At 38.6% G+C, this 12,500-nt stretch overlaps 1 protein-coding gene across 1 annotated transcript; it reads left to right on the top strand.

Annotated features, from left to right (window-relative positions):
- The first annotated feature begins 611 nt into the window (after positions 1 to 611).
- Positions 612 to 7,274, top strand: LOC110064618 (acid-sensing ion channel 2-like). The gene is made up of 6 exons (XM_020771694.2): positions 612 to 1,520; positions 1,917 to 2,079; positions 2,546 to 2,602; positions 4,862 to 5,096; positions 5,798 to 5,889; positions 6,924 to 7,274. Exons 1-6 carry the CDS (start codon positions 612 to 614, stop codon positions 7,067 to 7,069), a joined length of 1,602 nt encoding a protein of 533 aa, XP_020627353.2. The 3' UTR covers positions 7,070 to 7,274.
- Positions 7,275 to 12,500: the final 5,226 nt, after the last annotated feature.

Here is a 12,500-nt window from a genome sequence, read left to right on the forward strand (position 1 = left end):
AAAAGATATATATCTTCTGTTAATGAAACCAGCGACCCTTTTACTCTATCACTCTATTGATGCCACTCGGATACGTTGTTGATTGAAATAGTTTTCGAGAAAGGAAAAAGGCGAGACTGATAGATACACGAGCTTCACGCCGCGGGTAGAATTTAAACGTTTCTCAAGCCAGTTTCCAGCCATTATGGCAACACTGGGACATCTTATCGTAAGGGAAATAATTAAAAAAGCAAGAATTCATAATAGCTAACTACACTTTGTAAATTGCTCCGTTCTCTCGGTATCCTTCCAAACTGAAAGGACTCAACGACACTCAGCTACTAAGTTGCGAAGAACAGAACATGGCAGAAATGAGAAAACGTTATTTGACAGGTAAAAGGGCGAAAGTGTGTTTTCATAAACAGTGATTGACGCGAAGAAACACCTGTCTATAATGAAACAAGGGCTTTTTGGCAGCGTGGGATCCAAAGCAAACCTCTTTCTGCATCTGTTAAAACCATCCTTCAAATATCTGAGAACAATCCATTGTGATTGATCGAGGCAATTGACAAAAACGCAGTACTGTCGTCGGTCGTTGATAACATGTAGTTGTTTTCTATAAGCTTAAAACGATGCCTTTTAACATGAACTCTATTAGTAGTGCTGAAGTCGGCGTTGATATCGAAAAGAATGCAAAGGCACATGATGATGTCAACAAAAAAGCAAACAACGTCAAAATGGAAAAAGTGGAAGCGCTGAAGTGCTTTATGCTCGATACGACATTGCATGGAGCCCGCTTCGTGTTTGCCAAAAGTTTGCCGAGAAGTTGCCTTTGGACTCTGATTCTTATCGGATCGTTTGCATTTTGTCAGTATCATACATACGAGTGTTGGATGCAGTTTCTCCAGCGGCCATTCAGCATAGGGATTACCTTGAAAAGCCCCAAAGAAAGCACGTTGACTTTCCCAGCAGTTACTCTGTGTAATGTTAACCCACAGAATGTTCAAACAGCCTTGCACCTTCGAGATGTACAAAGCAAGGAGGATGTGAAGCAAATAATTGATGATGTTAACAAATTGTTGCAGTTTTCGAAAGAGTCCATAAGCGAAGATATCCTGAAAAGATATCCCGAGTTGTTTGACCGTGACAAAATCGTTGCCCGATGGACATTTAACAGCCATCGAATCGGGGAAATGCTACTTCCAAGTATCCCTCCAACATACACCTCCTGTTCATTCGACGGAGTGCTATGTGGGGCTGAGAACTTCAGCAGTTTTGCTAGTTCCTCTTTTGGCCAGTGTTACACCTTTAATTCAGGGCAGAATGGGAGCCAACTTTTGACAACTAGGATGCCTGGTAAAAACAATGGTTTGAAGCTTCGCCTGAATATACAACGTAATAGCTACGTAAAATATCCCAAGAATCCATATGCTGGAATTACCGTTCTTGTACACGACCAAAACAATTTTCCAGTTATGGAAGAGTATGGATTTTTTGTCGAGCCAGGAACTCACACATTTATCGCCGTTAAAATGAAAAAGGTGAGTAAAATATTTGTCCTTAAACAGTGTCTTTACTTGGTTGCTACATTTTGTTAATGTGGTGTAGTGATACAATGAATCGTTTAAGCAATTATGATAAGTATTGCATCAAAATGCAGGTGCAGAGGTTTTATTCCAAACATTTCTCGTGCAAAATGATACTGGCCATTCGGCTTAATGTTGTTAACATTACCAGAGAAAGCGACAATAGCGATGTTGAATACAGGCGTTTACTCGTATTAATTTTCGGTTCGAACGATGAACACTTTCAATCTTAAAATAGCCTGTGTTGGCCACAATTAAGAAGCGACTACTAATTAAGATTGGCCACTTATTAAGAAGCGGACCAGGATATCCGTGTTAACTATAACCCTGAGCCGGTTTTTGTGTTTGCAGATAACCAATTTGCCTGCACCATACGCAACCAATTGCACGCAAAGAAGACTAGATATGTTTAGCAGCAAGAAGTCCTATGCTTACTCCAAATCCGCTTGTCTCATGCAGTGTCGTAATGCCTATGTTGTCCGCAAATGTCATTGTACTTTAATGGAGTTTCACGGTAGGCCAACCGTCTTTTCTTAATCAATTCTGTCAACTCATATGCTTGAAGAACACGAAATCTACAATAAATTTTGGCTGATGCTATGCATTTGAAAGAAATACCTGTCTACCAGTTATTAATTTTTAACCTGGAATATTGCCAACAACAAGACTATTTATAATTCTCTTTTTCAAGTATTACAGAACAACTGCCATTAATTCATGCATTTTTGCCTGAAATTTTAATCTGATAGATCTCGAAAATTGGAATGCGGGTAATCAACTTTGCCTTAACAGTTCTAAAAACAACCAAACAAATAAACTTGCAAATTTGAAAATTGTTGTACATTAAAGTAGGTTATAAGGGAGTATACAACAGATTCGTTAAATTAAGAAATTAAAAAAAAAAAGCTCTATTAAATATGGTATGGTGCACATATATATATTTTTATTTTTCATGTTTATTCCCCATTTATCTCCTCTAGCAAAAGCTCAAGTTTGCGCTCCAAATGATACAGTGCTTTGTGTGTTTCCCGCGCTTGGTAAGCGACATCTTACAGTATGTTATAGTCACTTACGGCTAATTATAGATGTCACTATAGTTATTCGATTTTTTTCTTTCTGTTTAAGAAGCTAACTTACGTGCTATTGTTATGAGCTGACTTTGTTTTCCTTTATTTATACTAATCATTCTAGTTAATCACACTATCATGGAGTTCTTGCTTTCGATGAGGGTGTTTATAGTTTAATTTTTTTAGCATTTGGCGGGGACAAACTATTAAATGGGAATATGAGCTGTATGTAGTTTTTATTTATACAGTGTACATGCATGAGCACTGTGCAAACTGCAAACTTTGTAAACTTTGTAAATGCAAACTTTGTATTAGTAACTGATATCTTGGAAATTATGCAAATGAAAGTGTAAAAAAAATAAGCCAGTTTCGAGTTCGCCATGACCGCTCAATAAAAGCACTGAAAGAGCATTTGCAGAGGGTTAGTCTCGACCTAGAAATATATTCACAAATACCGGCGGAAAGGTGCCACAAATTTGAAAATTAAATAATACACTGAGCTTTAAACAGGTCATCTTCTCGCTGGAATTTGTGAAAATTTTACTTTAGGTCGAGGCTAACCCTGTGCAAATGCGTTCTCAGTGCTTTTAATCAGCGGTCATGGCGAACTCGAAACTGGACTACTTACATTTATAATAAAGTTTCCATATAACGCGCGCTCTGATTGGCTGAAAGAGCGTGCTTTATCAGAGAACAGAGCACGGGTTGATGACGGTAAGTTGGCTTTCAATTGCTTCGGAATTTTGACAAATTTGGCCCAAATTAAACATCCCCTGTGATTCAGACAAACGCAATGGAAACGAGCTATTTGTCTGTAGTAGATATGGCTCACAGAGACCATTGTTAGCAACAGTAGTGTTCAGACTGTACTAAAATAAAAATTTTTGCTAGATTCCCGCCGACAAAACACGTAGCGAAATAAACAAATTCTCAACCTAAACAGTGCTTCATTATATTTGTTACGAAGGCAGAAATTATACTTAATAATTTAGAAGTAAAACAACGACAGAAAACAACAACTGAACTGTCTCTGTTTACGATAGAAGCTTTATTTTTGTAAAAATGCTCAATTGCTCAAACAACACTTACATGTAGTGTAGTAACGCTCGTTCTCCGGTCATCTCAGCGAAGTGAACCGACGAGTGGTCAGTGCAAAGCTTGCTCCGATATTCTCTTTTGTGCCCGGAGTAGAACCAGTGGGAGCCATTTAGTCTTTCTAACTTTTACGCTAGTTCGGGCAATCTTGCTGCATGCGGCTACAAGCCGTAAATAACTGTAGCTCCTTTCAAATTCAACTCGGCATTTTGCATTTTTCATCCGCAAGCTTTGAGCTCCGCGTTTCGTAATTTCCACTGGAAAAGTGCACGTTTTCATCGGTCACAATACGGCCGGATTCCTCTGGACTATAAACCTTCACCTGCCTTTAGATCCGTATTTAAAATTTAACTTAAAAGCGAACTTCGAAGGCATCGTTTTACTCTCGAAAGCCGCTCAAACTACTCGAAACTGAAAGCTTAGCTGAAGTCCAGTTTGTGATTGACAGCTGTCGCTTCGTTAGCCAACCAAATTATTTGAACAATTCTAACAAGGATTGTGATTGGCTTATTTTAGCGTGATTTATCAGAGAACAGTGAACGGCTGACGCCACTTTTGCTCGTTTGGAAAATAAAGTTTGGTTTGAAAATTCAGCCAAATGCGTGGGGAAATTATCGGATTCTTTATCATAAAACAAATAAAGAAGCCTCGACTGTGCTCTGTTCTGTTGTAAAGCACTTAGGAAGCGGTAGAGCACTCAAGAAGTGGGGAAAAACACTCGACCACGTCTCGTGTTTTCCCCTACACTTCTTTCGTGCTCTACCGCTTCCTGGGTGCTTTACAACAGAACAGAGCACAGTCGAGGCTTCTTTAGTTGTTAATTGTTACACACCAACATTCTACTCGAGGCCGCGAAATCAAAGAGGTTAGCACCCACCCTCCCGCCCAACGAGTAAGTCGGGCTTGATCAAGTACTCCGCTTCTATTCTCCCTTGGTCTTCGGATTGTTACAGGCCAGAGCGATTTGCCATAACTTATTACCATGTCATGAGTTACAATACCTAGGTTAGAATATTATACTATGATAATTTGCCGAAGCCTTCCAACACACATTCATACGTTACGCCGCAATCTTAGTGCTTTGATTTCATGTATAATGATGACTCATTTGCAAGGACTTTGTTAAATTTGCAGATAAATTCAAATCATCTAAGAAGGCACGTAAATGTGAGGAAAATTGTCCCCAGCCATGCCAGTACATGGAGTACGACACATTTTTGTCACACGCCGGTCTTCAGAGGGATGTATTTGTTGATCATCTTCTGTCGTTCCTTAATGAAACTCAAAAGACATCAGCGTCTTCTGCATTAAATCAGACATATAACCCATTATTAAAAATGACGAAACCAGAGAAGTATGAGTACATAGAGTAAGTGAAATATATAGCATATTGATACGCCACCTTTCAAATAATATCTACAACACTTATTTCCTGGCTATGCCCTCTAAAAGGCTCTAGATAGACTAGGAGTAATGCGACACTCCTCCCCCGGATTGCACCCCTAAACCCCATCCAGAAACAAGCGACTTCACCGGCTATAACCAGACTGTGCCTCCCACGTTGGTCTTTCATGCTTGATAGATGAAATGGAGGGACTCCAGTAACTAAGAAAGTTGGTACGATTGAATATTTATTATTCTTGAAACAAAAGGATCGTGCAAATATAAAGTATGACGGGATTACAAAAGTAAACTTATTTTGGTTTAAGGGACAACCTCCCGGCTGATATATTGTGTTTTACTTGTAAAAAAAAGCTTTGTTTGCTTGCAATTACGAGGAAGAAAAAAATGGAAATATCAGTCAAGGAGAAAAAACGAAACAAAACAAGGAGAACGAATAATAATGACGGAACGATGCAAAAGTTCGGTTATAACTAATTTCTATTTATTTATTTATTTTTTTTTTTTTCTTGACATCTCGTCGCATAATCAAATATTAGTCGCAAGGAAGCAGAAATGTACGTAGGACCATCAACGTACAAACATTTTTGCCTTAAGTTTCATTTTTACCTTATTTTGCATGTTTTAATTTCCCTTGTGTTTCTTGTCTTGTTTTCTTGTCTCCCAAAGTGAAAACATTGTTTCATTGGACATCTATTTCAACGACCTGAACTATGAAGAATGGGAACAAATTCCAACGTTCAAATTCTGGGAGCTGACAGGTAAGTATCAGATTTATTTTAAGTCTAATTGCAATACGGTAACTCCTTCCCTCCGCTCACCTCACAGACCCCCCCCCCCCCCTCCCCCAACGTGGTACGGGAGGTAGAGTGGGGAGGTAGAGTCACTAGAACGTCAGTTCCGTTCTTACAAGACATGGTAAGATTGTTTAATTTACTATAGGGCTTTTAGTCCGATACGGCCCTGAAGTTGCTCTACTTGCACTGTATGACGTCACACGGCGTTGAAACGACCACGCCACCAAAGGCTCGCCATCTTGGATTCTAGGATTCTTCCAAAAAGGCGGAAAAGCTAGAGTGCAGTTTGATGGAGAGTTAGTCTGAACTAAAATAAAAGGTAAAACGTATCAGGCGAATAACGTTGTTCAGGAAACTGAGAAAAAACCGAAGGATTGAATTATTTTAAAAGACGAAATTTTGCTCGAACGGCGTGTCAAAATGGGTTGGCAAAAATTGTTGAAGGAGTAAAAGAACAGCTACGGAAAGTTTCGATTCGGTATCATATAATTGTTTTCCTTTTCAAAGTTTCATAAACTTGAAGGGAGAGGGAATTCAATTCCTAACCCCTCTCCTTGGACGCCTGAGGGCTAACGTTTTTTCTGTTTGCTTTTATATTGTCATTACAGTATCATTGTTTTCCAGTTAAGTTAATTTGCGCCATGGAAATTTATTTCTGTTGTCAGCATCTTGTCTTGACTGATATCACTCATGAGCTTAAATCACCATTATGTTGAGGCAGCCAAAAGGCGTGCAAACGGCACTCTTTTCAAAATTGGATACAACTCTAAACTAAAAGTGATTGCACGGATGGCATCCCTTCTTTCCTTTCATAAGCGGAGAAGATTCAAGATTCAGCTGTATTTTATTCCGCAAAAAGCTTGCAAAGTTCGGCTCGTGTTGACTAAACTTAAGAGAAGAATTTTAAAGAATGTGACATGTATAACACTAAAAATGAAATAGAAATAACACATTATCGTGCACGGAAATCATGTAAATAGGATATGTTATCATTTCAGCAACTCTTGGTGGCAACGCAGGTCTCTTGCTGGGAGCAAGCTATCTAACTTTATGTGAATTCCTGGACTATGGTTTCAGAAAGATTTACCACAAGCTGTTTCCTGGAAACAAGGATGAGAATCCTGAAGAGAGCATTCCAGATTAGCGTGTTCTTTATGGAATCACATTTTTGACACAATCATCTTTTCTTATTGCTAAGTGCTTTGTAATAGCAACTGACCGAGTGTAAAACAATTCAAATATTTCAAAAATTTAGTAATCGCGCGAGAAATTTAAAAACGCGGACGAGCGCGAAAAGAGAACCTGGGGCCCGTTTCTCGAAAGTCCCGGGTACTTTTCGGGCCCGCAAAGCCATTTCTGGTTAATCTGTATCTAAAAATGGAGAGAGGTGTATACGCCTGAAACTTCCTGTATGAAGGTAACCTCTATTGATATTACGAATATGTGAATAAAAAAGCTTTGTAATCATAACACTTGGGATTTTGCCACGGCTTTCTGGGTGCGAAAACTTTCCGGGACCTTCGAGAAACGGGCCCCTGGCCGATTTGAAGCTACGAGCACGACTACGCCCTGAATTGTACAACTAATAAATTGTACTTGAGACAAATTTCGAAATTAAAAAAAGTTTTTAGACCTCACTGCCGACACTATCAGTTTCTTACTACAAATTTACACGCGTCCTATTAGTAATAAGTTTGCACATGATCTAGCTCGACCGCTTTGAGTTTCTTTCAAATTTGTTCATGATGTCTTAGTTCAATTTCGATCTCACTTAATCTTTAATTTCAACTATATGTGTTTTTGTTCTTTTGGCGTTTCCTTGAGTTAGTTACTTTTTTCCAATTTATACCTTTTCAATAAAAATATTGACCACGGATTAACTGAAAAAAAAAGTTAACCAATCTGCCTGAAATACGAACCACATATAGCTAGTTGAATCGAAACTTTGCAGTGATCAAAAGTTACTTGCGACATAAACTTAACCAGACTTGACCAGACTTAACTGAACCAGACTTGACTAGACTATAGTTTCTTATGCTGTTGAGTGAAAGTCGTGTTAGCAGCAGTAACGATTCGGCCGATTTACCGAAGAATTAATTAGGGATCTTAATTTAGACTTAGTGGTTGAAAGACTACTAATACAGTGTAAAAGAACCGTAAACAAAATGAGAACTGTATTTATGGCGGTAACCTGGACATTGCTTAGCCTGTATATCAAGGCGAGATCCGATAGGAAATCGAGCAATTTCAGTTTTTAGTGGACAAAACCCTTGTACCAGAAAAATTTTATGTATTTTACAGTCTTTTTTACATTTTCTTAAAGCTAAATATAGAAATAGTTGCCTGAAATAACAGGAAAAACAATTTTCTATGGGAACTGGAGAAAATAAATTTTAAAGTTCAGGGAAATTGTGAAAACACAGGTAAAATTTCGTTATAAGTTTCCTTTCACCAATACTTTTAACTGTTTCATACGAAGTTCAAAAATTGTTTTCGACATTTGGTGTTGTTAGAGATGATTTTTCTTTTTTTTGAGAAAATACTTAAAGCAGTCGCACAGAATTAAGTTTGCAATACGATGAAATGAAATGAAATGAATGAAAGACTTTATTTAAGTGTCAATAGTATTTAGCTTAAAAAATAACTAATTGGGGACACTATGTTACATAGTAAAATATACCTTAGCTACGTAAAGTTAAAATTGATTGCAATTTAATTTATTAAAATAGTGAATAAAAATATACCCGAGCCATGTGAGTAATCTTCGTACAAAGTTTTTGCTCAATTGTTACTCGGACTTCTGGTGGATTCGTTTTTAATGCAATTTTAAATCTGAGTTTGGAAATATCCTACCATAACTATGTTGTTGTTACTAGTGCATGAATCTAGGACGCTTTCCATTCAATGACAAAAAACTGGTATGAATTTCCTTAAACCTCCAGCGACGAATGGAACAGCATTTACCGGAATTTCTGGAAAAGAGGACAACCTTGTGAGGTATACCGACATTTTTTTGTTAATTCTTACCGGGAATTACCTTTCCATTTGACTTTCCTCAGGGAATTTCCCCGAAATTTTGGTTGAACAGTACGCTTCTCGAAATTTGGACAATTTCCGGATTTTCTGGACAGGTTTCCAAGAAATTTCCCTACCACCTGTCCCCTTTTCGAAAGTTTCGGAATTTTTGGTTGAGTGGAAAGCGCCCCTAGTTTGCTGAGTGTTTTACACTTGTTACTGGGATAAAGTCATATTGCTAAGCATAAGGCCCAGTTCAGACGTCTTGCTTTTGCCGTGCCGAACTAAATTCAGGATTTAAGTTCGACAAAAGCACGGCAGAAGCACGGCGTCTTAATCAAACTTTTGCATTAAGTTCGGCAAGCAATTAAGTTCGACAAGCTCTGCCGTGCTACACGATTCTGGCATGGCAGTGATTGAGACGTCGTGCTTTTGCCACGCTAAACAAAATCCATAAATTATATTAATGTATTTCGGCGAGATTGCGTTCCAACGGGGAGTTAGGAGGAGAATTGCTACGAGGCATCACTAAATGCTGAATTTGGTTCGACTCTGGCACGACGTCTGAATCAGAGTTGTTTCTTTGCCGTGCTACAGTCGAACCAAATTGCAATTTAGTTCGGCACGGCAAAAGCACGACGTCTGAACTGGGCCTAAAGGAAAAAAGTTATATCGGTAACTTAACCTAACTGTTTGCATTGTCAAAATACTATTGAGTTATAATTCAGTTACTGGGTTGAGCCTGTAAGAGAGTGAGACAATATCATCAATAAACACCGTGTTACCAATGATGTTTTTGTCTATTGGATATTATCAATTGATTTCCATACCTCGGAAGGTAGAAAGGTACTCTCACCCCTCCTCGCCTCCCGAGGAATGAGTTATAAAAGTTTGCGCTACACATGATTTTAATCTTAAGGTATCAGCCACCCTTCAGGACCGTCCGCGCGCGGATTGCTCCAGCGCTTTCGTTTTTCAAAAAAACTCCTACAAACAACACATTTTCTGAAAGCTTAATAGCTCCAGATTATGACTCATTCCTTTAAAAATCTCAAAATCGTAAAAAAAAAATAGCGGAATTGAGACGGTTTTTGCGAAAGCATATCTCTGTGTAAATTCAACTCCAGTCCTGCAAAGAATGAGCGGAAGAGAACGATAAACATCGCATTTGCTTCTTGACAAGTTCTACTATAAAACCGTGTCTCCGATTTTTGACACGTGCATTTGTTCTTTTTTAATAATAAGATAAAGTCAGAGGAGACTAATCATCACCACTTCCTTTGAAAAAATGATGATTATTCGAAAACGGAAAAAGAAAACAACAATCGCAGACAATAAGCTGGCCAAATTTCAGCCAAATCGGTTCAGAGGCTGCCGACTTGAAGTTAAAAACGTTCGCTTGACTTTCCGAAATTTTCGTCCCGAGAAATAAAGAAAAATATGTTTTTTGCGGCATCTTACCCGCAATAGGATTATAACGCCTAAACGTCCATGTTGATGTTTACCAGAGAGGGATCGTCTTGCAATAGCAATAGGCGTTTGACAGGTGATATGCAGCAGGCCAAATCTTTACGCAGGACGTGGCGGGAATACACTGTGTCTTCCGGTCGAAAACTAAAAATTAAAAAATAATTTTTAAAAAGGTTTTTAGAAAACTAAAAACCTTTGAGGCTGCCGCGTGACCGCCAGCGATAGCTCGAAAGCCAAGAACCGATGCACGATTTTTCGCGAACGCCCTGCTTTTTTCCGTCGTCGGAAATGCAAGATTAGTTTCGTGCGACGGACAGCTTTCGTTCTGGCACTGAAACATCGAATATCCAAGTGGAACCAAGTCCATTTTTACTTCCTAAATTTTTCACAAGTTCAACGCTTCCTTGACAAAAGCGACAAGGCACCGATTCGTTGATCTTCTCCCGCAGTCTTCCACCAGCTCCGATAGCGTGGCCATGGAGCTTCTGCCAATGTTTCAGTGTTTTCGCTTTCCAGATTTGCAACAGGTTTTTCAACCGGAATTTTTGATCGGCTTGCACTTAATGTTGATGTGGAAACCGACGGGTCGCAATCGGCGCTTTGCTGCCCGTTCAACTCCTTCAGCCATTGCTCCTGGTCAAAGTAAGAGCCCTTATCACTCTCCGCTAATTTTTCAGTGCAATCCGAGCTAAACGATTTTTTCGACTTCTTCCGCCTTGCCGTTGCAGACGAAAACGGACACGACCTCTTCTTTTTTTTTTTTCGAAGGCATTTGAACCAATCTAGCGAATGTATTGCGTGATAAAATGATACCACGAAACCATGTAATTTGTTTAGTGACGCGTTGGCATACAAGTTACTTCAAAATGACAGGACTTGTCAACGGCTAATGAAAACAATTAACGTGCAGTATACTTCAACGTCCAATAACCTTGCACTGAAATGATATATTTTTTTGTGGAATATTTTTATTAAAGAAAACTCTTGAAAAGCTTTATCTGAACGTCTCGAAATCACAAATTTCGAAAATTAGCACTTTGAACCCTAGCTGATACCTTAAAATAATGATGAAGCAAACTATAGCAGAAGTGGCGATGTGATTGAAAAAAATGTTAAACAATCACAATCAACGTAGAAAACAAGAAGATCTGTTAGATCTTGTAACCGCGCTTTTAAAATTTAACTGTTTTCTTAGCACTACAGTCGCAACGCAGTGTACATTCGAAAGTAATCCTTGATGATTCATTGATTACCGTAAACACCACATTACTTGATCAACACAAACTGTATTATTGCACCATCAGTCGTAACCGGTGTGAAATCTCCGATGACGTAATAGTCTTAATCTGGAACTTCCTTCGGGATATGTATGGGCATGAAGATACGAACACTATTAACAACAGCTTTCTTTCTTAAAAGTCACGATTAAATTAAATTGTTTTTTCCCTTGAGTAAAGGGCTAGCAAAGAAGTCAGACAAGTCACATAATTCAAGAATTGCGTTATCTACGGCTATCTTTAGTACGGTGGTTATTTCCCTATCAATGACGTAATCCTTGCACGTTCTGACATGTTCTTTGCTTGGCTTGCAAATATTTAATTTTCCTTCCGATCTATGAACTCGCTGCGATGAAACATTCAAAGGATTTACTTCATTTGCCTAAAACCACAAGAAATACTCGCAAAATTACAAATAAATTAATGACCGTCGCTTCTGCCGAAATAAACTTGCAAAGTAAACACGATCTTATTTGTCACGTAGCGGAAAGTGAAAGCTGCAACGTCAGCACATTCCATGGCTGACGTAATACCTTTTTTCAGCGTATTTATTATACCCTTTAAATCCAACGCTTTGATAAAACGAAAAGAAAATATATTTTACCCACAAAAAAGAAAACAATATCCGTAAAATTGTCCGTGTATTTATGTTTTAACAGCTTCTGGCGGAAAAACATCACACGTTGCGTGACTCAAAGTTTGGCCGAGTGGAGGTCTGCGTCTGGTCACCGACAAAAAAAAAAATAATAAACCACGGGTAAACCTAGAACCGCGCTCGGCCCATGGCCGCGCGGTTAATAACTGTTTTACTCT

The sequence above is a fragment of the Orbicella faveolata genome, unplaced genomic scaffold (genome assembly GCF_042242905.1).
Source record: "Orbicella faveolata isolate gen_17 unplaced genomic scaffold, um_ofav_v1 contig_1, whole genome shotgun sequence".
In the NCBI taxonomy this organism is placed as follows: Eukaryota; Metazoa; Cnidaria; class Anthozoa; order Scleractinia; family Merulinidae; genus Orbicella; species Orbicella faveolata.

What these genes read in the sequence shown, in the direction of transcription:
- LOC110064618 (XM_020771694.2), top strand. Translation starts at nt 612, where the DNA reads ATGCCTTTTAACATGAACTCTATTAGTAGTGCTGAAGTCGGCGTTGAT. An exon ending in TACTTTAATGGAGTTTCACG is followed by an intron (nt 2,080 to 2,545) that starts GTAGGCCAACCG and finishes TATCTCCTCTAG; the next exon opens with CAAAAGCTCAAGTTTGCGCT. An exon ending in TTGTGTGTTTCCCGCGCTTG is followed by an intron (nt 2,603 to 4,861) that starts GTAAGCGACATC and finishes TTAAATTTGCAG; the next exon opens with ATAAATTCAAATCATCTAAG.